Source organism: Sebastes fasciatus, chromosome 18 (genome assembly GCF_043250625.1).
Source record: "Sebastes fasciatus isolate fSebFas1 chromosome 18, fSebFas1.pri, whole genome shotgun sequence".
Lineage (NCBI taxonomy): Eukaryota > Metazoa > Chordata > Actinopteri > Perciformes > Sebastidae > Sebastes > Sebastes fasciatus.
In genome coordinates this window covers 28,438,429-28,463,670 of record NC_133812.1, presented here as the reverse complement: position 1 = coordinate 28,463,670, position 25,242 = coordinate 28,438,429, and the positions used below count along the sequence as shown (strand labels likewise).

General features: G+C 38.0%; 1 protein-coding gene across 5 annotated transcripts in view; it reads left to right on the top strand.

Annotated features, from left to right (window-relative positions):
* senp6a (SUMO specific peptidase 6a) overlaps positions 1–23,247 on the top strand; it is a 29,258-nt gene extending 6,011 nt beyond the window's left edge. For 2 of the 5 annotated variants that reach the window (XM_074615147.1, XM_074615151.1), the window contains 22 exons: positions 749–812; positions 2,880–2,986; positions 3,643–3,795; positions 5,185–5,205; positions 5,704–5,774; positions 7,149–7,243; positions 7,763–8,162; positions 8,696–8,934; positions 9,200–9,340; positions 10,489–10,522; positions 11,203–11,391; positions 11,621–11,814; positions 12,798–12,994; positions 13,139–13,255; positions 13,371–13,493; positions 13,603–13,695; positions 18,311–18,654; positions 19,845–19,933; positions 20,040–20,128; positions 20,265–20,333; positions 21,165–21,315; positions 22,474–23,247. In XM_074615147.1, the coding sequence (XP_074471248.1) occupies positions 749–812; positions 2,880–2,986; positions 3,643–3,795; positions 5,185–5,205; positions 5,704–5,774; positions 7,149–7,243; positions 7,763–8,162; positions 8,696–8,934; positions 9,200–9,340; positions 10,489–10,522; positions 11,203–11,391; positions 11,621–11,814; positions 12,798–12,994; positions 13,139–13,255; positions 13,371–13,493; positions 13,603–13,695; positions 18,311–18,654; positions 19,845–19,933; positions 20,040–20,128; positions 20,265–20,333; positions 21,165–21,315; positions 22,474–22,707 (3,214 nt within the window). In that variant the 3' untranslated portion in view covers positions 22,708–23,247. The remainder of the gene's footprint in view (positions 1–748; positions 813–2,879; positions 2,987–3,642; positions 3,796–5,184; positions 5,206–5,703; positions 5,775–7,148; positions 7,244–7,762; positions 8,163–8,695; positions 8,935–9,199; positions 9,341–10,488; positions 10,523–11,202; positions 11,392–11,620; positions 11,815–12,797; positions 12,995–13,138; positions 13,256–13,370; positions 13,494–13,602; positions 13,696–18,310; positions 18,655–19,844; positions 19,934–20,039; positions 20,129–20,264; positions 20,334–21,164; positions 21,316–22,473) is intronic. The other 3 variants (XM_074615150.1, XM_074615152.1, XM_074615149.1) reach the window with 2 other exon arrangements.
* The last annotated feature ends 1,995 nt before the right edge of the window (positions 23,248–25,242 follow it).

Genomic DNA, 25,242 nt, shown 5'->3' with positions numbered 1-25,242 from the left:
ATTTATACGTGTAAAAACGTACATACAGTCCCTTTAAATAGCTGCCAGCTGAGTTGTAGTTTCTCATGATGCTCTGCTTGTAGATAACTTATCTAATGTAAATACCGTTTAAATGACCTCCAACATATATTTGGCATTTCTCTACTGCAGTTTTGCTGACATTTATTTCCTGCAGCTAATGTCAGAAGAAATTCTATTATGTTTTCATGAAATATAACAACCACAGATATCCACTTCGCAGTAATTCATCAAAGTATTATGGGACACAATGTCCAGCACGTCAAACACAGAGTTTTATCTACTAGTCTGCATGAAGTTGAAGTTAGATGTAAAGTTTGTTTTGACCAGTTTGATTTTATTATTTCCTCCTAAAACTAATGCAGTCAAATACAATAATAAATCCTACTTTTATTCAACTATTTTAGAAAGGTGTTGATTCAACTTTATACCGAGATGTTTCTAATAAGAGTGTAGACTAAAGAGACACAGTATATGTATCGGTCAAACTCTTTATTTTTCATTTTAAAAATAATCAAATGTTAAGCTGTATATCAGCTGGTGGCACGTTCAGTACTAAAACTATTGAATTAAAAACAACAGCAGTGATGTAAATACAAATCCACTTTGTCATTTTATACCTACACTGATACACTCAGAGAGATATGTATAAATGTATTAACATTAACAGTAGAGTGCGCACACACATACCAGAGTCTGACCATAATGTGTTGTTTCCGTTTCCTGTCAGTGTGAGCGTGGTGAGCATGGAGGAGATGGACCGGCAGCAGCCGACCTGCCCCGAGGAGAAAAAGGTAAACTCCCTGAACTCTCTCTCTCTTCTTCTCCCTCTCATTTTGTGACTGTCAGCTCTGGTAGTGTTGACTCCCAGCGGGGCCGCGGGGCTCTCCGGACGGCCCTGCAGACAGCGCCAAAGTCTGGCTGGCGTCTGGAGGCCCAGGAGGACCCCGGCAGTCTATGAGTTAACACTACTGGGGTGTTACGGGAGGCCTCGAGGGCATCTGCTGCTGCTGCTGCTGCTGCTGCTGCTGCTGCTGCTGCTGCTGCTGCTGCTGCTGCTGCTGCTGCTGCTGCTGCTGTTGTTGTTGTTGTTGTTGTGGTGAGAGGGCGAGGGGTGTTGGCCTCTAATTGTTCTGTAAAGGATCACTGACTCTACGTTTGATTTATGTTTTAAAAAAACAGATGAAACTCCGGGGAATTGAAATGGTTAATGAATATGTTTTGCTGACGTCACTGCATGCTTTGCTCAGAACATAACATGTTTACATGTGATAATATCAGTCCACCTCTCTGAAGGATGAATCCTGTTGACTTTATTGATCACTTGACCTTGTACTTAGAGCCAGCTAGAGGTCAAGTTTTCCACTTGACCCACACTTCAGTTCATGACAGGATTTCTCTAAAACTAAAGCCTGTCAACCTCAGTCATATTCAAGACTAATGCTAACATACTAACATACTGTAACATACAACATGTTTCATAGTAAACATGCTGTAACATACAACATGTTTCATACTAAACATACTGTAACATACAACATGTTTCATACTAAACATACTGTAACATACAACATGTTTCATACTAAACATACTGTAACATACAACATGTTTCATACTAAACATACTGTAACATACAACATGTTTCATACTAAACATACTGTAACATACAACATGTTTCATACTAAACATACTGTAACATACAACATGTTTCATAGTAAACATGCTGTAACATACAACATGTTTCATACTAAACATACTGTAACATACAACATGTTTCATAGTAAACATGCTGTAACATACAACATGTTTCATACTAAACATACTGTAACATACAACATGTTTCATACTAAACATACTGTAACATACAACATGTTTCATACTAAACATGCTGTAACATACAACATGTTTCATACTAAACATACTGTAACATACAACATGTTTCATAGTAAACATGCTGTAACATACAACATGTTTCATACTAAACATACTGTAACATACAACATGTTTCATAGTAAACATGCTGTAACATACAACATGTTTCATACTAAACATACTGTAACATACAACATGTTTCATAGTAAACATGCTGTAACATACAACATGTTTCATACTAAACATACTGTAACATACAACATGTTTCATACTAAACATACTGTAACATACAACATGTTTCATACTAAACATGCTGTAACATACAACATGTTTCATACTAAACATACTGTAACATACAACATGTTTCATAGTAAACATGCTGTAACATACAACATGTTTCATACTAAACATACTGTAACATACAACATGTTTCATAGTAAACATGCTGTAACATACAACATGTTTCATACTAAACATACTGTAACATACAACATGTTTCATAGTAAACATGCTGTAACATACAACATGTTTCATACTAAACATACTGTAACATACAACATGTTTCATAGTAAACATGCTGTAACATACAACATGTTTCATACTAAACATACTGTGCTTTATTTTATTGCTACATTCTTGATAATGTCCTCGAGAGAACTGTGTCATTTAGCACAAAGTCTAGGTAAAGCAAGGACATTGCTCAGTTGGTACACTGTGAATTAATAGTCTTTTAATCAGTGCACAGCAGGCCAGCTGAAATTCAACAAATAAACATATTAGAATCATAAAGTTTCCAATGATAAATTGGTAATAAATAAATATGTACTTGGTTTTTAAATGTGTATATTTATGAAAGTGATAAGGGTTTAAGATTATCGAGTTTGTCTGTTTATTTACCATGTATTCAACAGATTAGCATTAGCGTGTCTGTAGACGTTGTTTCCTCTAACTGATGATCCGTCTTATCAATGTGTGTGTGGTCTCCTCAGTCTCCCACTCGTAGGCACTTCACTTCCTCCGATCCTCTGAGAACGTACGAGAACCGGCCAAATAATCACATGAGGCCGCTGAGCAAGCTGGCGCCCAAAAGGCTCAGGTACAGTATGCAAGCATACGCTATGTTTCTATTTATAATATAAAGTCTGCTGTTGTGCTTCACCGCTCTAAAAGTCTGGATTTAAAACACCGTGGGGATTTAAAACAAGTCAGAAATATGGAAAAAGTTAATTCACAAATTTATATTTTTGAGAAGAATCATGTTTTTCTCTACTATTAGATATAGATTAAAAAAATATATGGATGTTAAATCTCATTAATCTTTTACAAAAATGTGCAATTTTGCCATTTTAATTGTCTTTTGTTTGTTTATTACATAATTTCATGTGAAACCAATGATGGGAATATCTCTGGAAACAGACAAATAAATAAATACATGAATAACTTTATATTGGACCTGGGCAATATGACGATATATATCATCAAAACAATATTAAAATAAATAAATTATTAATTATAAATAAATTGAAAATGAATGGATAAATAATAAATAGAATAAAAATGATGAAATGGTAACTAGACTTGATTTAAAAATTAAATAAAATGAAGGAAATAGATACCCTTTGAGATCATTTAAACATAATAAATCTGATTAGATAATGTTCAACTCACCTGTGAAGTGTTCTTATAATGATGTGCTGTAAACAGGTGTTTGTTTACATCAGTAATGTTGTCCTCTCCTCTCTCTCTCTGCAGCGAGGTCCCTCTCACAGTAGCAACGTCCTCCCCCATCCCCAACAGAACCAACTATTTCATCATCAGTCCGGCGCCTTCACAGGGAATCGTTTTACAAGGGCGACACTTTCAGCACGCACAGATGCCCTCTGCAATAAGGAAACCAGTCCAAAGGTGAGCCGGAGCGAGTTCACCCTGTCCTGCGGCTCGTCTGTTTTTCTTCTATCACTGGATTACTTCGATATTTATTGGATTTATTCATAATGGACAGAGATAATAATATCCTCGCAAAGTGTAAAGTCCCTTTCACACACGATCCCTGCATGGGGTCATGGGTGAATGTGAGCAGGGAAAAATGTTGTGAATGAAAGCAGTAAAACTGTAGGGACGAATCCGTAAAGGGTTACGTCCGTCTCAGAGAAGACGCTTTCACGTGGAGCGAGCGAACCAATCACAAGACTTCGCTGATGACGTGTTTGAATCTGTGACTTTTGAACGGTTTTCATTTACACCAATGCTTTTGCAGGTAATTTGATAACTAACAATAAATAAATATGTGAAAAATGTCCCAAAAATATGTGAAAAATGTCAAATAAATATCAGAAAAGTATGTGAAAATTTTCCAAAAAATATATGAAAATTATCAGTAAAATAGGGGAATAATATGTGAAAAAAAGTCTTAAAAATATGTGAAAAATATATGAAAAATATCCTAAAAATATACAAACATTATCAGTAATATAGGGGGGAAAAATTGCAAAGAAATGTCTGACAAATATGTGAAAAATATCAGATAATTATCAGAAAAATATCAGAAAAAATATCAGAAAAATATACAAACATTATCAGTAAAATTGGGAGGAAAAATTGCAAAAAATGTCTGTAAAAATACGATCAGTATCAGTAAAATAGAGGAAAGATTTTGCAAAAAATCTGAAAAATGTCTGACAAATATGTGAAAAAAAATCCAAAATACAAGAAAAATATTGATAAAAAATAAATACATTACAAGAACCTTAGCACCAGAAAAAGAACAGCTCCTCGCCCGCCATGTTCCTGAAAATTAAAAGAGACGTTGTCTGCCGTGTACACGTACATCTGGTCTTAACTCATCTTCTGTCGAGTTTTATGGCGGTTAGCATCCATAAGTGTTGCATTACCGCCTTCTTCTGGACTTCTGGACTGCACCTGTTTCTTTAACTTCACACAGTATCTTTACCGTCTCGTCTCTCCCTCCGTGACCCCCTTAGGGAGGCTTCCTCAGTTTAAAAACCTCTGGTTTAGAGGACAGAATACTGGGTTCTCTCTGGAAAAAGGGAAATGAAATGTAATCTTTAGCTTGTACATCCTCAGTCACAGTGTTTGCCTTTCGTCGGGCAGTTCTTCAAGAAGTTAAACGAGTGAGACAGAGTGTATCATCTTAAAAGAAATAAAATGTACTCTGCCTCATTACATTCATCCTCCTGATAGATAAGAATAAAATCACTTTAATTGAAGTGTAGGCTGTAAAAATGAATTACTGCATCAGTGAGACGTTTCTCTCTTTTGATTTTTATCTTCAAGCGGCCTTGATTTGAAGGAAAGGTAAGACTTTGATCACTCCGACTGGATCTCATTTCACGCTCTCTTTATGTCCCCAGAATACAAACTGTACCCAGTTGGGGCCCCTAGGGGAAATTTCGGATTCGGAGCCGCCTCCCTTGCCGCTCTAGGGTCAGACATCACAATGGTTTTAGAGGTCCCGTATTGTAAAAAGTGAGATTTTCATGTCTTTTATAATATAAAGCAGGTTTAAGTGCTTTATAAATACCGTTAAACTATCAAAACGCTCAATATACGGAGGAATACACACAGCCCGTATTCAGAAATTGTGTGTTTGAAACAAGCCGTTAGGATTTCTGTCCATTTGTGATGTCACAAATATACAATATCTCCTTGAAGTTACACTTTTAGCATCACCTGTCAGCGTGGCACAAACCTACCCCCCCCTCCCCCTAGTGTAGCTGCTGTTAGATGTAAAACATGTTTTATGCAGCGGTTATTTCACTGACCACGTTGTCTTCTTTCTTCTCTCTGCTGCAGAAGTGACTTCTCCACCACACAGCAGGCTGTAGAAGTGGACAGCATCGTCCTCACCTGTCCAGAGATCGCAGGTAGAGTTCTCACTGCTCACCATACGCATCACGCAGGATCTTTATCAAGCTGTTTTTGAAGAGATGAGGGTGATTTACAGGCTGATAGCTGCTGTTGAATTGGGCACACTGTGTTCCTTTTGCTGGGAGGAAAAGACTGAATCGTGTGTGTGTGTGTGTGTGTGTGTGTGTGTGTGTGTGTGTGTGTGTGTGTGTGTGTGTGTGTGTGTGTGTGTGTGTGTGTGTGTGTGTGTGTGTGTGTGTGTGTGTGTGTGTGTGTGTGTGTGTGTGTGTGTGTGTGTGTGTGTGTGTGTGTGTGTGTGGTGTGTGTGTGTGCGCATGGATGTGGTGTGTGTGGTTTGCTTGTATGTGGCTTTGGTGTGTGTGTTGTGAGAGAAGTGTGTGTCTGCACTGATCAGTATCTCTGTATTAGTGTGTGTGAGAGCAGGTAGTGCATGTGATGATGTGTGCAGGGCTGCAGGTCTGTGCTGGACCTCTCCCTGCAGAGGAGGAGATCTCAGACCTCCCTCATTTAATCCTCAAAGCTCCCGGTTCGAGGGAGGAGAGCTTATGAAACGCTCGCCTGGCTAAGAAAGGCTCGCTGTCCGAATACGGAAATAATTGGGCGTTTTTGGCAAATAACGGTGACCTTGGAGGGAAACTGTTCCCAAAATAGGTTTTGTCATCCACCTTTTTTGGGGGAAGATTTAAACAAAGAGTGTCCTTGTGTTGTGCTCAAAGTAAAAGTCGCATGTTGGCTATTTTCAACCCAAACTAAGCAGATTTTGTGTGATTTAATTGCAATAAACGGATCAAAAGGATGTCGAAATAACTACATAATGATGTTGATTTGAAAAAAAGGTCTGAATTCATGCTTTGTCAGGTCTGTCTGCAAGATGACGAGCAAACAACTTTTAAAATGCTTGTTTTCTGAATGGAGTTTGGATGGATCAGGGCTAGGATATGCTACGGCTGAGTGGGCGTTTCCATTTGAAGAACTCAGGTGGAGTCGACCTTTAAGATAAGATAAAGAAATTCAGCTCAAAGATAGAAATAAGTACAGATAAATAGAGAAAGTAAACAACAAAAAACAACAAATTAAATAAATAATAAGAGGTATATACAACTAAACTAAAAACGTTTGAAACAAAAGCAAATATGAGATTTTTTAAAAAGTGGAATCTATTGGATCTTGAATTCTGAAACACGTCTGGCACATGACTATGTATTAATAGTAGTACCAGTATTTAGAGGCTCATCTGATCCTCCTTGGTGGAGGTCTGCACTCTCTGAGCTTTCTTTAAAGTAATGTAAGATTCTCTTAGAAGTCAGAATCAATCAGTGATTCGATAAGATCAATTAATAAATGTTTTTTTTTATTGTTTAACCTTTCAGACGAGGACGCGCTGAACATAAAGCGTCGCATCCAGCAGAAGAGGAAGCCGTTGGAGGACTGCTATACTTTCCCATCGCCCGTCAAAGCAGCAGAGGTTAGGACTACATTACCCAGAAATCATAGCAACTGCACACTTGTCCCGTCCACTCAGTCTGAGCTGGAGATGGTGTCGAAGGTTTCTGAAGCAGTGTTGTTGGAGTTGATGATGTCAATCCTTAAATATGAGATGTCCTGTGTGGGATCAGGCAACTTGTTACCAGGCTACTGTTTGAGCAGCTCTACCTGTCATTCATCCTCTCATCAGCCTGTCATTCATCCTCTCATCAGCCTGTTAGTAAACCTCTCATCCAGCAGTGCACCTCTGACTCTGAGCCCGTAGTGCTGCTACATATTCAGCTGTTCTCTGGTACAGGCCGTGCTGTGATCAGCCAGCGGTGACCTTTAGAAACAGACTGACAGTGTGACTGAGAAGCATTATTACAGGAAGGCAGTTTTATTACTGCAGCTTCTACCACAGTTAAACACGTTAACATGTTAACCATGACTCATTTATAAGGTGATAATATGTCAGAAGTTCATTTAATCGACTTTAACAAGAGTTTTCCGTTGGCAGCCTCTGCGGCAGACCGTCTACCAGACGGTGTGCATGAAGTGCAACAAGCCCAGCGAGGGCGGCAGCAAGTGTCAGAACTGTGGAACCGGTCTGGCGCCGCTGATGACTTGTCAGCAGACCACGCTGTCATCCCCGACCCCCCGGCCCCCCATCCGGTCCCAGCCCTCCCCCGGACCAAACAGCCTGCACTTCTACAAACCGGCCACGACCATGACCATGAGGGGGCCCCACGGGGAGACCCTGCCCATACGCATCGCCAGCACCAGGGGGACCCTGCTGCCTCTGAGCAACGGCAGGACCCCTCTGTTAGCCGGGACGTCGAGCTGCTACGGAGCCAGGAACCCGCCCAAAGGGAAGAGGGCGGCGGCAGCGGCGCAGCAGCACAAGCTCAACGACCCCAGTGAGTAAAGTACTGATGAAGAAGGAAAGATTTAGATCTGTGGTGTGTTTGAAGTTCTCTGACGAGGTCCTGAACTCCAAACCTGCACCAGATATAAACATAGCATGCTCTCTTCTGCCAGACTTAGTATCTCAAAATAAAGACTTAGTATCTCAAAATAACGACTTAGTGTCTCAAAATAACGACTTAATATCTCAAAATAACGACTTAGTATCTCAAAATAACGACTTAATATCTCAAAATAACGACTTAGTGTCTCAAAATAACGACTTAATATCTCAAAATAACGACTTAGTATCTCAAAATAACGACTTAATATCTCAAAATAACGACTTAGTATCTCAAAATAACGACTTAATATCTCAAAATAACGACTTAATATCTCAAAATAACGACTTAGTATCTCAAAATAACGACTTAGTATCTCAAAGTAACGATTATTTTGAGATACTAAGTTGTTATTTTGAGTAAAAAAAGTTGAAAGATATTAATAAAAACACCCGTCTCACAACGTCTGATGTTCCCTCCCTCAGTCGTCCTGTCCAGTGACGACGATGAGGAGGCCGACAACGCCAGCACAGGAAGTGTCAACAGACTGGACAGTGTCTCGCCTCGACCCGCGGACTCCGCCCACTCCTCGCCGGCGCCCTCCGGAGGCCGAGTGGAGGCCGCGGTGAAGAGCGCCGGAGAGCAGGAGGTGCCGAACACCGAATTCTTTGAAGACGTAAACATGAAGATCACGATACCGCGGAGAGCTCGGATGAAAGATCAGGTGAGACTTTAGTGGCCGAACCTGCACCAGGCAATCGATGATATATTTGATGCTCCCTCTTATTGAGAGAATCATCTTTAATGAGCTCACTGAATGGAGACTCTGACTCATTCATGCGTTACCACTGAGCCACAAAGGAGGAGAATCATTCAGCGTATCTGTCTCTGAGTAAACGAGACTTGAATGTGCAGCGAAGTGAAACCAAACGGCTCCTCATGCCGTCCCTGATGTCCTCACATTTTATTCTTTTATTCTTTTTTTTCAGTTTGGGAATCAACCCCCCGAGCAGTTTTCACCGAGGCCAAAGAAGCCCAAGTTCGTGTCCAACAAATGTGACAGCATCATCTTGGAGTGTCGGAGCGTCAGGGTGGGAACTCTACGCAGGATGGTGACGAAGCCCGTCGTCGTGAGTACTTTGATTCAGCACTTTGAGCAACATGTAACCGATAACATCCAACTCTGTCCTGCACCGAGTCCTGGGCACGTTATGGAGAAGGAATCAGGTCATTTTAAAACCCCACAAAAATATCCAGTTGTATAGATACACAATTACATGTTATGTTTACTGTATGCGCGCTGATATATTTCACATTTTTTATCTGTTCTAAATGTACGTTAAAGGGAGATTTGTCAAGTATTTAATACTCTTATCAACATGGGAGTGGACAAATATGCTGCTTTATGCAAATGTATGTATATATTTATTATTGTAAATCAGTTAACAACACAAAACAATAACAGATATTGATCCAGAAACCCTCACAGGTACTGCATTTAGCATAAAACAATATGCTCACATCATAACATGGCAAACTGCAGCCCAACAGGCAACAACAGCTGTCAGTGTGTCAGTGTGCTGACTTGACTATGACTTGCCCCAAACTGCATGTGATGATCATAAAGTGGGCATGTCTGTAAAGGGGAGACTCGTGGGTACCCATAGAACCCATTTACATTCACACATCTGGAGGTCAGAGGTCAAGGGACCCCGTTGAAAATTACCATGACAGTTTTTTTCCCTCACTAAAGTTTAGCGTAAGTTTGGAGCGTTATTTATCCTCCTTCATGACAAGCTAGTATGACATGGTTGGTACCGATGGATTCTTTAGGTTTTCTAGTTTCATATGATACCAGTATCTTCACTCTAGGTTTGATCCATTATGTTAATGTATTAAAGAAATTAGTGGCGTTAAAACAAATTTGCGTTAATCTGTTATCGCGTTGAAAGCCCTACTAAAATGACTTAAAATACAGGCTTATATGTTGTGTTTTTAATCTTTGGATATGTCTTAAATTGAGGTATATAAATATTTAAATAATAATAAATATGGATATTATTTGAGAATTTACAGAAGTGTAAATACAGTGGGGTTAAAACCGTGTTATATTAAAGAGGAAAATAACTTCTGGAAAGAGCTCATGGTGCAGTTATGTATCCAGAAGAAGACAGAATACCGACCAAAATCTTCAAAGTCCAGTCGAGCGATTCGACTGGACTTCTGAAAAAGAAAAATGGAAATGATAAATTACATTCTTTGTTCTCTGTCTTTTCAGTTTTCCATCGACCAGATCCAGCTGGAAACTGAAGGTACGAGTGAACCAGCAGTAATGAATTCAGCAAATAAAACACTGTGTGCACAAAAACTGTTGGATCAGACATCAGTGGAGTGTGACGGCACCACGGTCAACGCCGCCACCGCCACCGCCACCGTCTGCTGCTTCAGGAAGATGCAGCAGTGGAGTTTACTGTCGGTGCTGGTCAGCAGAGATTAGTTCAGTCACACCTCTGGCAGCTTTATGTCTCTAAAATGTGCAAAAACACCAGCGAGAAATCTGATCCACTGGAAGCAGCAGCATATGACTCCTAACCATGACATTTTAAACCTGTTATTTATTCATGTGGAAGCTTAAAGGGATAGATTGGATTGTTTTAAGTGTAGTTGTATGAGGTACTTCTCCATAGTCAGTGCGTCTCAGCAGAAACACAATAAAACACAACAAAACCGTCTTGATTAGTCTTTCCAACCAACAATCACCAACTCTGATTTGGTCAAAGGCAGACCATTAAATTAGCAAAATAAAATGACAAAAAATCGCCTAAAAAAAAAAAAGAAAACTGAAAATATTCACATTTAAAAAGCTGCAATCAGAGAATTTTGATTTGAATTGATTATCAAAATAGTTGGTGATTAATTTAATAGTTGACAATTAGTCGCCAATATGACTTTTTCTGTTGTTTTTAATCTTGTTGTGTATGTTTGTCGTCAGGCCCGGAGCCCAACACCGTAGAGAATATTTGTCTTCGGGCGTCGGAGCTGATCAGCTGCGAGTGGTGCAGCGTCCGGAAGCTTCCGGTCTTGTTCTTCCAGACGACTCCGGCGGAGTGCGTCCGCCTGCGCACGCAGCTCAACATGTCCGAGGAGGACGGAGCCCATTGGTACGACTGTTCCGAGGACAGTAAGTACAATACTACACAAATGCGGTATATGCAGTACATATCGGATCGGCAACCAAGTACCGCGATAGTATCCAATCAGGAGATAGTAGTATCGTCCCGGCCCTCGTAAACATGTTCTAGTAGAAACCCAAAATACAAGTATGAACCTGAAAATAAGCGCAGTATGTCCCCTTTAACACAACACAATCAAATGTGTCTTAAAACAAGTGTGTTTTTCTGTTCCGTCAGAGTCGGATGAGAAGTACATCGTTCTGATCTTCGAGAACGGCCTGGTGATGAAGGAGCAGGCGATCCTGGAGGACATCCTGGGCGAGATCGGCAGGACCAACAACCTCAGCAACTTCCCCGCCAAGCTGCCCTTCGAGGAGGCCAACTGCCGACTGGTAAACTACAACAAGGCCTTGAAACAGAAGGAGGAGAAGGTGAGTGGGAACGCTGAGCGATACGGATCAGTAGGACTAAAACTAATGATCGTTTTCATCATCGATTAATCTAACTGTTATTTGTCAACTATCGTTTATTCTCATGGTGTCTTGTTTTATTTACAAATAGTCCAAAAAACCTATGGAGGACAGAACCTGCCAAAAAAAAATAAAAAAATATGCCATTACATGTACAAAAAATAATATTAAAAATAAATGTAGGCATTCATTAATTGATAGAATATGACATAAATTTCTATTTATTTTTTAATTTGCTTCTTTATTTATTTACCTTTGTATTAATTTCCCTATTTATCTATTCTATTTAATTTCCCCTTTTATTTATTTATTTTTATTAACTTTAAAATGTATTTATGTATTATTGCATTTATTTTTTATTTATTTTGAATGCATTTTTAAATGTATTTATTCATTATTAAATTGCATACATTTATTTATTTGTTTCTGTATGATTTTCCCTTTGCATTTTCCCCTCTATTTATTTCACCTGTAGTCATTTATCTGCTTTTGCATTATTTTTTTATTGATTTTAAATGTATTTTTAAATGTATTTATTCATTATTATATTGCATGCATTTATTTATGTAATTATTTATTTTTAAATTTTTTAATTTCAGCATGATTTGCCCTTTACATTTTCCCCCCTATATATTTTGCCTGCAGTTATTCATTTATTTATTTTTGTAGCCCAGAATCACAAACCCAGAGTTTGCTTTGCATTTTTAGTTTTTCAACAATAAATGGGGTAATATTTATAGGTCAGGTATAAAACAAAAATTGTTGTAATATTAAAAAAAAACTTGGCAATAATCATAATATAAGTTCCATAAAGTGTAAAAGGGACGTTTAATGGGCTTTCTTTAAAAATCAATCTTTGGAATATTTACAATCAAATATGAATCAGCTAGTTCCTACAGCGACTAGTGTTATGTGTTATATCAGTTTTTATTTTCTCTCTGCAGGAGAAGCCGATACAAAGCCCTCACAAAGTCACCCAAGGCTCTCCAGTCACCAAGGTCACTCAGGTCAGCCCGGTGAGCTCCGTCACCATGCCCGTACGCACGCGGATGGCCACCCGCCAACACACCAGCGCCTACTTTGAAGATGAAGACGATGACATGACCGACCTCCAGCCCACCTTCTCCGGACCAATCGTCAAGTGAGTGACTCTATTTTGCTGTTGATATGTTATATGGATGTATGGTTACTGTACAATCATAGAGCGACATCCGGTGGACATTAGCGGTAATGCTGCTGATGTAACGCTCCCAGTGTAACCGTGCTGCTGGTGTTTGTCTTCCAGATTAATGGTGTACCCTCCTCCTCCAGCCAAAGGTGGCATGTCAGTCACTAATGAAGACCTCCACTGCCTTAATGATGGAGAGTTCCTAAACGACGTTATCATAGACTTTTATTTAAAGTAAGTATTTGGGTAAAAAAACAAAACCTTCCACACAGTCAAATTAAAACATATCAGTGTTTATTTACTGTGTGACAGCTTTAATTTTCACCCCTCCTTTGTCTTTCTATATTAGATATTTAGTTTTAGAGAAATTGAAAAAAGAAGATGCACAAAGAATCCACGTGTTCAGCTCCTTCTTTTACAAGAGACTAAACCAGAGAGAGCGGAGGAACGCTCCCGACACGACAAACCTGCCGTGAGTCTCCATCCGACAGCCGACAGCATCACCAGATCGTCTTTTAACATCACTTTGTTTGTTTTCGCTGCTAAAAGCTTTTAAAAACTTTTGGTTTTGATTTTTCCAGAATCCAGAAAAGGAAGCACAACAGGGTTAAGACGTGGACTCGGCATGTGGATCTCTTCCAGAAGGACTTCATTTTTGTTCCCATCAACGAGTCGTGAGTCTTTTTTGACATTTCTTTATTTTTTTATTCTTTTTTTTAAATGGTATTATTTATTATTTATTTATTTATTATTTAGAATTATTTTGTATTATTATTTATTTATTATTTTATTATTGAGATTATTATTTTTATTATTATTAATATTATTATTATTATTATTTCTTTTTTTAATTATTTTTTAGTGATTATAAAATTATTGTATGTATGATATGTAACCAGGGTACCATCGTTATTTTTTAATCTTTTAAATTGTATTTTATTTAATTTTTTTATTTTATTTATTATTTATTTTTTAACATGGTATTTTTATTATTTTTATGTTATCATTATTATTAATAATTTATATTTTATAATTATTTATTTTTCATGATTCATTTATTCTTTTTATTTTATTATTTATGATTTTTTGTTTGTTCTTTTTATTATTATTATTTTTTTTTTTGTGATCAATTCTTTTTTATTGAAAAGGTATAGAGAAAGATGTTACATATCATTCATTTTATCCCTTTTATACATCCCCCTCCCCCCATACACAGGTACATATACAAAGCCCTCATTCCAGGTCTAATGCACAACCCTATGTCCCCCCTCCCTTCCCAAGGCGACCCCTAAATACCCCCCCACCCCTGATCTCTTTCCCCCAAAACAAAAAAAAAAAAAAAAAAAAGTCAAAGTTACTGTCGATCACGCTATGTTTTTATCTTTAACTAGATTGTAAGCTGCATCCCACGCTCTGAGGGTCTTACCGCTGGCCCCGTGCATTCGGGCCACGGACCCCTCCATCAAGATAATTTCTAACATCGAGTTAGTCCACTGTTGTCTAGTCAGGGAGTGCGGTGGTTGCCATCTTAAGGCCAGCATTTTCTTGGCTGCAGTGAGACCAGCCCATAAAATACGTTTCTGTTGCAAAGACAGATTTAAAGAGGAGTCATCAGTTAATAAAAATAAAATAGGTGAGAGTGGAATCCTAACTTCAAGAATGTCGCTTAAGGTGAGAGATATTTGCTTCCAGAATTGAGACACAGCGTGGCATTTCCAGTACATATGCAAGAATGAACCCAGAGCACCAGATGGACATAGATCGCAGTTGGGAGATGTAATGATCTTCATAGAGTGACGCTTTCTAGGGGTGAGGTACATCCTGTGGGCAAATTTATAGTGTATTGATGATCTGGATTTTTAGATGTACCACACAAATTTTTCCACACCGTGTCCCAGGAAACCTCTTCGTCATTTATATCGGTTAAGTCCCTACGCCATGCAGTTTCTACTGGTAAATGTTTACATGGTACAGAAATAAATGTGTAAAGTTTAGAGACCATTCCTCGTGTTAATCCCACTGAAGCCAATATTTTATGAAGAGGGTGTGTAAGGAGCGTTAATCCCCATGGTACACCATATGTCCGCATGGCTGACCTCAACTGCAAGTAGAAAAAAAACGATGAGCCCGGGAGATCATATTCAGCGCGTAAATCGTTAAAGGCTCGTAAGCCACTATCACCATACAGGTCCTTTAATATATTTACTCCCCTGATCTTCCATTGTGGAAATGAGAAAGGTATGTTGCCGGAAAGAAGGGAGAAATTATTGAAAATTGGTGAATGATTGTGCCATTTAAGACCTGCATGCGTCTGCTTCATTACAGTACGGTAGGTTACAAGTAGAAATGAAATTATAGGGCCTAAACGTAATTTGGCTTTTTTCAATGGTATGTTGGAATACACTAGGTCTTGTAGTCTATGAGGCGACGATAAATTTTCCTCAATTGGTCTCCAAGAGGCTGAAGAACTTGGGTTGAGCCATGTAGAGAGAGGACGTAACACAAAGGACCAGAAGTACACCTTAAAGTTTGGTAGACCCAGCCCTCCCTGTGTCCTGTCTCGTTGGAGGGTTGTGAATTTTAAACGAGGCCTCTTTCCTTTCCATATGAATTTGGAGATTGACGTATGAAGTTTTTCCCAAAACCCAATAGGAGGAGCAAGAGGTATCATAGAAGAATAAAAATTAACACGAGGGAGTACATCCATTTTAACTATTGCTATTCGGGCTTGGAGTGAATTTGGGAGATTTGCCCAGCGTTCGAAATCCTTCTCTAAGCAATTGTATATATTTTGAAAGTTTCGTAGTGCAATGGCTGATATAGAGGGGAAAATATCAACACCAAGATATCTGAAACACTTAACTATTGGTATATCGGAGGGCATGGGAGTTTGAGAAATAACTGAATTTAAATGCATCAATGCTGATTTTGTCCAATTGATTTTATATCCTGATAGCAAGCTGAACGAGTCGAAAGTAGAAAGCAAATGTGGTAAAGAAGGACCTGTGTTACCTAAATAAAGAAGGATATCATCAGCATACAATGATATCCGGTGATCGGTGTTACAAAAAGTGATGGGATGTACTAATGGATGTTGTCTGATTTTATGCGCCAAGGGTTCAAGGGACAGAGCGAATAGTAGCGGCGAAAGGGGGCAGCCCTGGCGAGTTCCCCTAGAAATTGGAAACTGAGCGGAGCAAGTATTGCCAGTGATGACCATTGCCGAAGGATTTGTATATAAAACTTTGATCATGTTAATGAATTGTGTACCTAGTCCAAATTTATCTAAAGTAGCCCAAAGATAGTCCCATTCTAGCCTATCAAACGCTTTCTCAGCATCCAACGATAGGACCGAACAGGGAGAGTCAATACTACCCGTTGCATGGATAATGTGCAACAGACGACGTACATTATCAGATGCATGACGAGTTTTAATAAAACCAGTTTGGTCATTGTGTATCAGTTTCGTAAGATGTACCTCTAATCGGGTTGCAAGTACTTTAGCATATAATTTAATATCTCCATTCAGAAGGGAGAGGGGTCTGAAGTTACCGCATTGAGTCAAATCTTTATTTGGTTTGGGAAGCACTGTGATTATGGCTGTGTTGGCACTTATGTTAAATTTACCCTTGTCAATTGCTGTATTAATCATATCCAATAGCAGTGGGCCTAGTTTATCCCAAAAAGTAAGATATAGTTCCGGTGGAATTCCGTCCAAACCTGGGGATTTGCCTTTCTTCATATTACTCAAAGCCATCCTTACCTCTTCTAGGGAAATGGGGGTATTGAGCACTTCATTGTCATTGTCAGATACAGAAGGCAGATTAAGTCCTTGAAAAAAACCTGTACATGTACTTGTATCAAGTGAGATTTCAGATTTATAAAGGGTGGAATAAAAGTTCTTAAATTCAGTGTTGATATCCCGAGGGTCAATCAAAGTACGGTGAGGTGTTTTTATGGCCGTAATAATTGAATATTTTTCATGTTTTTTCAATCTTAAAGCTAAAAGATGGCTCGGTCTGGCTCCATTAAAATAGTATGTTCTTCTGGTCCTGTGCATCAAAAACTCTGCTCTACGTCTCAACAAAGAGTTGAGTTCAGCTCTTGTCACCACTATACTCCCCTGTAACACCTCTGAATGTGTAACTTGTTGTTGAGCCTCAAGCTGAGCGAGAAGATTCTCCAGTTCAGCTATCTTGCTAAGTTTACTTTTATGAAGGTGAGAGGAGAATGCAATTGAGGAGTCCCTAATACAGCCCTTTATGGCATCCCATAAGAATCTCGGGTCGTCTACTGAGCCAACATTAAAACCTATAAAGGTATTTAGTTTTTCCCTAAGAGAGACACAAAATTCTTCATTTTTGAGAAGCGAGACATTAAAACGCCATCGTGATGCCCTGGGAGGCGTGCCCTGGAGTGTGAACTGCGCTGAGACAATACTGTGATCTGATAGAGAGCAGGGCTTGATTACAACACTATGTATTTCAGAGAAAGATGCAGGTGAAGCTAGTATATAATCTATTCTAGAGAAACTTTGATGTCTTGCTGAGTAAAAAGTATATTGTTTAGATGTAGGATTGATCGTTCGATATAAATCTGTTAGATTAAGTGCTGATATGAAGTTCTGAAAATCTTTAGATGTATGTAACTGGGTGGACGTGATACGCTGAGCAGATTTATCCAATGTGAAATTTAGAAAAGAATTCATGTCTGCACCAATAACAAGTGAGAAATCCTGAAGATGTAGTAAGGTTGCTGTTAAATTTGGAAAAAACTCTGGTTCATATTGGGATGGAGCGTAAACAGAAATAAAAGCGAATTTACGCCCAGATACACTAGTCTTGATATAAGAGATCCTACCGTCCTCACTACCAAATTGTCCTATTATATTAATTGAGAGATTACGTTTCAGTACTACTAATGAGCCCCTGGTTTTGGTATCTACCGATGCAGATGCAGCCACATAGTAGTGTTTATTCGAAAAACGACGAACATCTGCCGTTCTTAAATGAGATTCCTGTATGAAGGCAACATCCACTCGTAATCTACGCAGGAAGTCTAAACAGGCCGTGCGCTTAATTTGACCATTCAACCCGTTTACATTTTTATTATTATTATTATTATTAACTAATAATTATAATTATTTCATTCTTTTTATTTTATTTATTTATGTTTTGTGATCATAAAATGTAATATTAATGATATATAACCCGGGCACCATCTAAAATGAGACCTCGGTGGCTAATTAAAGGTTTAATAACTAAATAAATCAATAACTTGTGTTTTCAGAGCTCACTGGTACCTGGCAGTCATCTGCTTCCCGGGTCTCAAGGGTCCGGTCTACGAGCAGAACCCGCTCTACCAGAACGCGCTTCCAGCCTCCGCCTCGGCTGCAGATCCCCCGTCAGAAGAGAACATCCCGGACCACTGTCGTCCTCTGTCCCCAGACAGAGACGGGCTGGACAGCTCCTCGGAGAACCCGTCCCCCGGCGTCCCCGAGGCGTCCGCAGAAGGTCAGACCAACGGCGACCCCGCCAAGGAGAACGCAGCCTTCACGGAGGGGGGACCAGAGCCTTCCAATGCCACCGCGGCGTCCGGCAACGGCCCGGCTGACGCAGAGCAACAATACACAAGTGAGTCTTTTAACCGGCACAGTTTAGTGCTGGGAGGAGAAACTCAGTGCTGTTTTTAACAGGCCGAGTGTCCGTAGCATCGAGTGTCCGTAGCATCGAGTATCAAACGTTCCAGGAATATAAGCCTACAATATCTATATCGAGGTATTTGGTCAAAAACATGGTGATATTTGAATTTCCCCGTATTGCCCAGTCCTAAACAATAAACATTTAGTCCATTTACTTTTGTATATTTAGATTTCACCATGTGGTCATGTATTTTAAATAGTTTAAAAACTGTTCTTTACTGAAGATTTGTAAGATTTAATAGAGTAATATTTTCTCTGATACCTCAAACCTTCGATCTTTAGAGTTTCCATAAATGCACCACAGAAGAATAGCTTTCAGAACACTTCCTGTCATAGATTATTTGATTCAAGCAACTCTCTGCAAGCTGCCTGTCATGCTGTGGTGAAACAAATGGATATGAATCGATGCCTGGAAGAATAGTTTACGTTCGTTCCCATCAATGAGTCGCGAGTCTTTTTAAAAAAAAAAATGTTTTATTTATTTAATTTTTTTTTTTTAATTGTAGTATTATTATTATTATTATTGTTATTTATTTTATTTTATAATTATTTATTCTTTTTATTATTATTATTATTTTAAATACGTTTTTATTTTTTAGTGACTATACAATTATTGTACTTATATGTATTTTTATTTTATAATAAATTAATAATTATAATTTTGTATTCTTTTCAATTGTATTTTATTTATTTATTTATTATTTTTTAAATTGTTTAAAAACTGTTTTTTGCTGAACATTTGCCAGATTTAATAGAGTAATATTTTCTATGAAAAGCAAACCTCAAACTTCCGATCTTTAGAGTTTCCATAAATGCACCACCGAAGAATAGCTTTCAGAACACTTCCTGTCATAGATTATTTGATTCAAGCAACTCTCTGCAAGCTGACTGTCACGCTGTGGTGAAACAAATGGATATGAATCGATGCCTGGAAGAATAGTTTACGTTCATCTGCACAAACTCTGAATTCCTGCAGTCTTTTGCTCCCTCTGAGTCTGAATTTGTTCTTAAATCCGAATCCAAGAAGCAACTTTAACGTCTGAATAACATCACATTTAAAAGTCTTAGACATGCTGATAAAAAGCAGATTAATGTAACAGATGAATGTTGTTTTGTTTTTAGGTGAGTTGCAGAGAATCAGTGTTTGTTACGGTTCAACAAAAGGAGACGACGACACCTTCACCTTCTCTGATGACCAAAGCTCCTGTCAGGTACTCGCTGCCTCTCTTTGCTTCTTACATGTACCGTCTCATTTGAAGCTCTGGATGAAGTCCTTTTAGTTACTTATCAGTTTCATGTTGTTGTCTGCGTCTCCAGGATGAGTGCAGTGAGGACGGGACTCTGGCTGAAGACCCTGTCCTATATGACGCCTCCGGTTTGGCCTCCAAACTCCACCTCTGCAAACAGTGAGTTGATGCACGTCTGGCGTTTCACCTCCAGGTGGCGGCGCCGCTCCGCTGGAACAAACACAAGGCAGAGCAGAGTGACAACAGGGTGAAAATGTTGACTAGAGATCTGCTCTTTTCTTTTTCTCTGCTTCAGGCCTTGTATCCTCATCATGGACTCCCTGCGTGGCCCGGCGAGGTCGACGGTGGTGAAAACTCTCAGAGAGTGAGTGTCTGCTGCTGCACCACCGGATGCCTTTCACACATTTTAAAGAGTTTATTTTAGAGATTTTCTATTTCTTTATGATGTAATAGAGCAGTGATTCCCAACTGTTTTGACTCGACAAAAAAACAAAACAAAGCAATGTCTACCTGAGGGGATAAAACTATGTATTGAAAATCGAGGTAGAAGGAAGTTACCGCTTTTATTGTTGTAGTCTGAGTAACGTGACGTCATATCCGTTAAAAAACAAATTAATAAATAAATGACTCAATAAATAAATAAATATGTCATAATAAAAATAAATAAATAATAAATGCAAAAATAAATAAATACATTTAATAAATAATAAATAAATACAATTTAACAGAAGAGTAAATAAATAAAGGAATTAATACAAAGATAAATAAATAAAGAAGCAAAGTAAAACAAATATCAATTTATGTCACATTTTTCTATCAATTAATTAATGGCTACATTTATTTTTAATATAATTTTTTTCTGCCTTTAATGACATTTATTTCTCTATTGAGTAGTTAATTTATTTTTTTATTTTGGCAGGTTCCGATTCATAGAAAAAAGTCGCTTCTTATGACTGCAGAACTTGCTTGAGATTCTTCACGTTTTAAAGTTTTCTTCAGTATTAAATTAATCCAGTGATGGTTGTCTGTACATCTTTGTGTACACTGCAAACTGCTAATAGATAACTCGGCACACTTTAATGGTGCTAATGTTGTGAAAATGTTCACTATGCTTTGTCATTACTGAGACGGTAGTATTTTTGAATAGGAAAACAAACAGTGGTGGTGACTGAGCCGGAGTGTGCGTTTGTTTTAGGTACCTGGAGGTGGAGTGGGAGGTGCGTAAAGGGACTCAGCGGAGTTTCGGGAAGGATGTGATGAAGGGCTCCAGCCCACGTGTGCCTCAGCAGGATAACTTCAGCGACTGTGGAGTTTACATCCTGCAGTATGTGGAGAGCTTCTTCGAGGTGAGCAGGAGCAACTTCAACACACCGTCGTCGTATTAATTAAACGTCCTCAGACCGGCCTCGGACTTTATTTCAGTCGCTGAGTTTGCATCACTTGTTTTTATGACTTTCTCTGATTTCTTGTTTTTCCAGTTCATTTAACTTCTTTAGTCATTAACTTCCTTTTTATTCACATTTTAAAGCAAGTTCATGGCTCATTGATGTGCTTTTATTTCAAGTCAAAGAAGATTATACATACAGTATGTTGTTGTGCCAATGCTATTTCCATTTATATGAAAGAATTCTAAAATTATATTCATGTACATTCACAGATGATATTAAAGATAGAGGATTGTTTTTTTAGATTTGAACAATACCAAAAATAAGCAAATCAAAAAGAAGGAACATTTTTCAAAATAAAATAAATAATTTAATTTAATTTATATATATATATATATATATAAAATTTAATTTACAATAATAGTGTTGGAGCCAAAATATATTTTGTTATTGTGGTTAAATAAATGTAGTTAATAGGCCTGTCAAAGTTAACGCAAATTTGTTTTAACACCACTAATTTCTTTAAGGCATTAACGCAACTTGTGATTTTTAGGTTATTAGGGATTTTTTGTTAATTGATTTCCAATAATAAATATATACATACTGGTACATTTGCATAAATCACCATATTTGTCCACTCCCATGTTGATAAGAGTATTAAATACTTGACAAATCTCCCTTTAAGGTACATTTTGAACATATATATATATATATACACACACACACACACACACTTTAATCAGGAAGTCACATTGAAATTGAGATAAATTAAATAATAATGGTAATGACGAACATATAATAATAAAATAGCAAGATTTAAATCTATATATATACATTCAGAAAACAGCATGAGAAGTTATAAAAAAATACTTTCTAAAATATCTTCCAACTTGGTCTCCCTTATCTTCACTGATGTGTTTTTAATGGAGCTCAACGGCACAAAGGAAGAAGATGCATTCACTGCTGGTTTGAGCCTTTTCACTCTGATTTATTGACAATAATAAAAATATAGAATATCAGCAGACGTATTCTTTAATATTAGTCATGTGGACTTCCCTACCATCCAAAAATAAATGCAAACATGTTCATAAAATAACTTTCTTTGTCTCTTTCACGTAGAATCCGATTCCCAGCTTCCACCTGCCGGTGAACTTGTCCGACTGGTTTCCGCAGCAACGGATGAAGACGAAGCGCGAGGAGATCAAGGAGCTGATCGTGAAGATCCAGGATCAACAGGAAATGGACAAGAAGGAGCGGCTCGGCTCTCCGCCCGGCTCTCCTGGAGAGCCTGAGATCGAAGAGACTTCTGGGTCGACGGGCCGGCCGCCACACCTACCTACCATCAGCCCCTGAAACGACCCCACCTTCCTCCTCCTCCTCCTCTTCCTCGTCACTCCCAGGCCCTGCTGGGGGGGGGCCGAGCCTGATTGTACGCTGCTGGTTTCACTTCGACGTGTCTGAAACTCCCTCCATTCACCACAGACATCAAACACACCTTTAACTTTGTATTGAATAAAACATGAACTGTAAATAACTTTGTATTGAATAAAACATGAACTGTAAATATGCTGGAGTTTTTCCCGCTGCCTTTGTAATTTACTGACTCAGTCATGAAGTGGCCCGTTAACTTATGTTTTCATGGATGTTCTTCTCTCCAGAAGATGCTGTTGGTCTCTTGCATCGTTATTTTCTATGCTTTCTAGTTGTGTAGACGAAGACTAAAACAAACAAAAAAAAGACGAGAAGAAGTTGCTGTTATTTGTGAACAATCCACCCGTCTGGAGAAAAGAAACTGTACTGACGAGTCACATCCGTAGTTCAGTGCTTGTTGTGTCTCTTCCATGTGGAGCGGATGAATTTTCAGCATTAAAAGCAACTCGAGATGCAAGAGCACTTCCTTTGCCTTAACTTTTTATTTGTGCGATCGGAGAGTTTTCATCAGATTGTGTTTTCTGTCTCTGTGTGTGTTGCTTCTTAATCACAGGTCTGGAAGAGTCTTGAATTTTTGTTATTTCTACGTGCGGATACATTTGGACAAAAGACGCTGAGACATTTTATTTAAAAGGAATTAAAAATGAAACATGAAAATATAATTTACCTGATGGATTGTCCAAAAAAATTAAAGTTAATTTTGCGATTAATCACAACTGAATATTTTAATTGATTGACACTAATTTATGATGTTAGATTGCTGCTAGACCGCCCCCCTTAATACAGGTGTGAGCTGGAGGGCCAGCAGTGAAATATTTTAATTGATTGACAGTAATTTATGTTAGATTGCTGCTTAATAATACAGGTGTGATCGGGAGGGCTAGCAGTGAAAATGTTTGTTTTTCAAAGGCTAAATGCCAACAAATATGGATTGAATATTTCATTAGATAAAAACATGGAAATGATTACATCTATCTTTAGAATTATATCATTTTGACAACCTCGGAGCAGACAAATCCTGGCGCACTCCCTGTGATCTTTGGCGCCCCCCTTAGGTTGGGATCCACTGCACTGGAGCACCAAATGTGGATTAATCCGCTGCTGAAAATAGTCCCAGACAAATGCATACATACTTTTTGTTCTTTTTCCTCTGGTACGTACTGCTGTCCTTAAGAAGTATGTACTGTACCACTTTGGATACCCAAAGTGTGCCAGATGTGTTTTTCTACCTCCTGAAAGGGAATCTGGCTCTAAAATACTCCTGATATACTGACATTTACCCTGTGCATCATCACATTCTACCATTGTGCACAGTAGAAAATCAATAAAAAGAAATGTATAATTTTGATATAATTATATAATAATAATTATTATATATTATAATAATTATATTATAATTATAATTTAATTAATTCAAGTATGTATATTCAATATAAAAACGGTCATAGAAATACAATTTCTCATGTGTTGATTTTGTAACTAAAATATTGAAATCATTGTTAAACAAATTTGTTCATTTCTTTGGCCACTTGTCTGCCGCAGAATTTATTTATTTTCATTTGAAATAAATAAAAAATAAATGCAAAAATAAATATATAAATAAATGCACATAAATACATTTTAAAATCCCTGACAATAAACTAACAATACATTAATTAATAAGGGAATTACTACAAAGATAAATAAATAAAGAAGCAATTTAAAACAAATATCAATTTATGTCACATTTTATCAATTAATGAATGATTTATTTTTTATTGTATTTTCAAACTATCCTGCGTTAAATTGAGTAACATGTTGATGTAGTCTGCAGAGCGCTGCTCTCTCAGGTGGTTTTGTTATGAAGCGCTGCTCTCAGCTTTCAGTCTGGTGTTGAGTGACTTCTTCAGCCAGTGTTTCGTTACCGGACACTAAAACATTCATGACTCTTGAATCGTGTTTTGTCGTCCCACTTATGAGCTCATTCACTGGATCCTTTTTAATATTAATATATAAATAAATTATAAATTAACTCAAGTGTTTATGGAAGCAAAACGTCCTTCAGTGACTGAGACGTCCGTGATTCAGTTTGGTAACATTCACTCTCTCAGCCACATCTCAGGATAAACAAATAGCCTTTCAGCTAAAACAGGTATATCTACATTTGTTTTAAAGTTGATTAATCTACATTGAGCCTTTTCAAATTAATATTTTATTTTTTTTTATTTTTTTAAATGATGGACCAACTGACTAAAAGTTTCCATTAATTTAATTTAGAGATCCGTCCAGCCTCCAATTTAAAAGTAAATGAAGCATAAACTGTAAGAAGTGGACATAATCACCGCGATGTCACCCGTTGGTTTGTGTGCTACATTTCTGAAGCCTCGAGTTCAGCATTTTTGCCGTCACCATCTCGTCTTTTTGGCCGTCGCCATCTTGGTTTTTGGCCGTTGCCATCTTGATTTTTGGCCGTTGCCA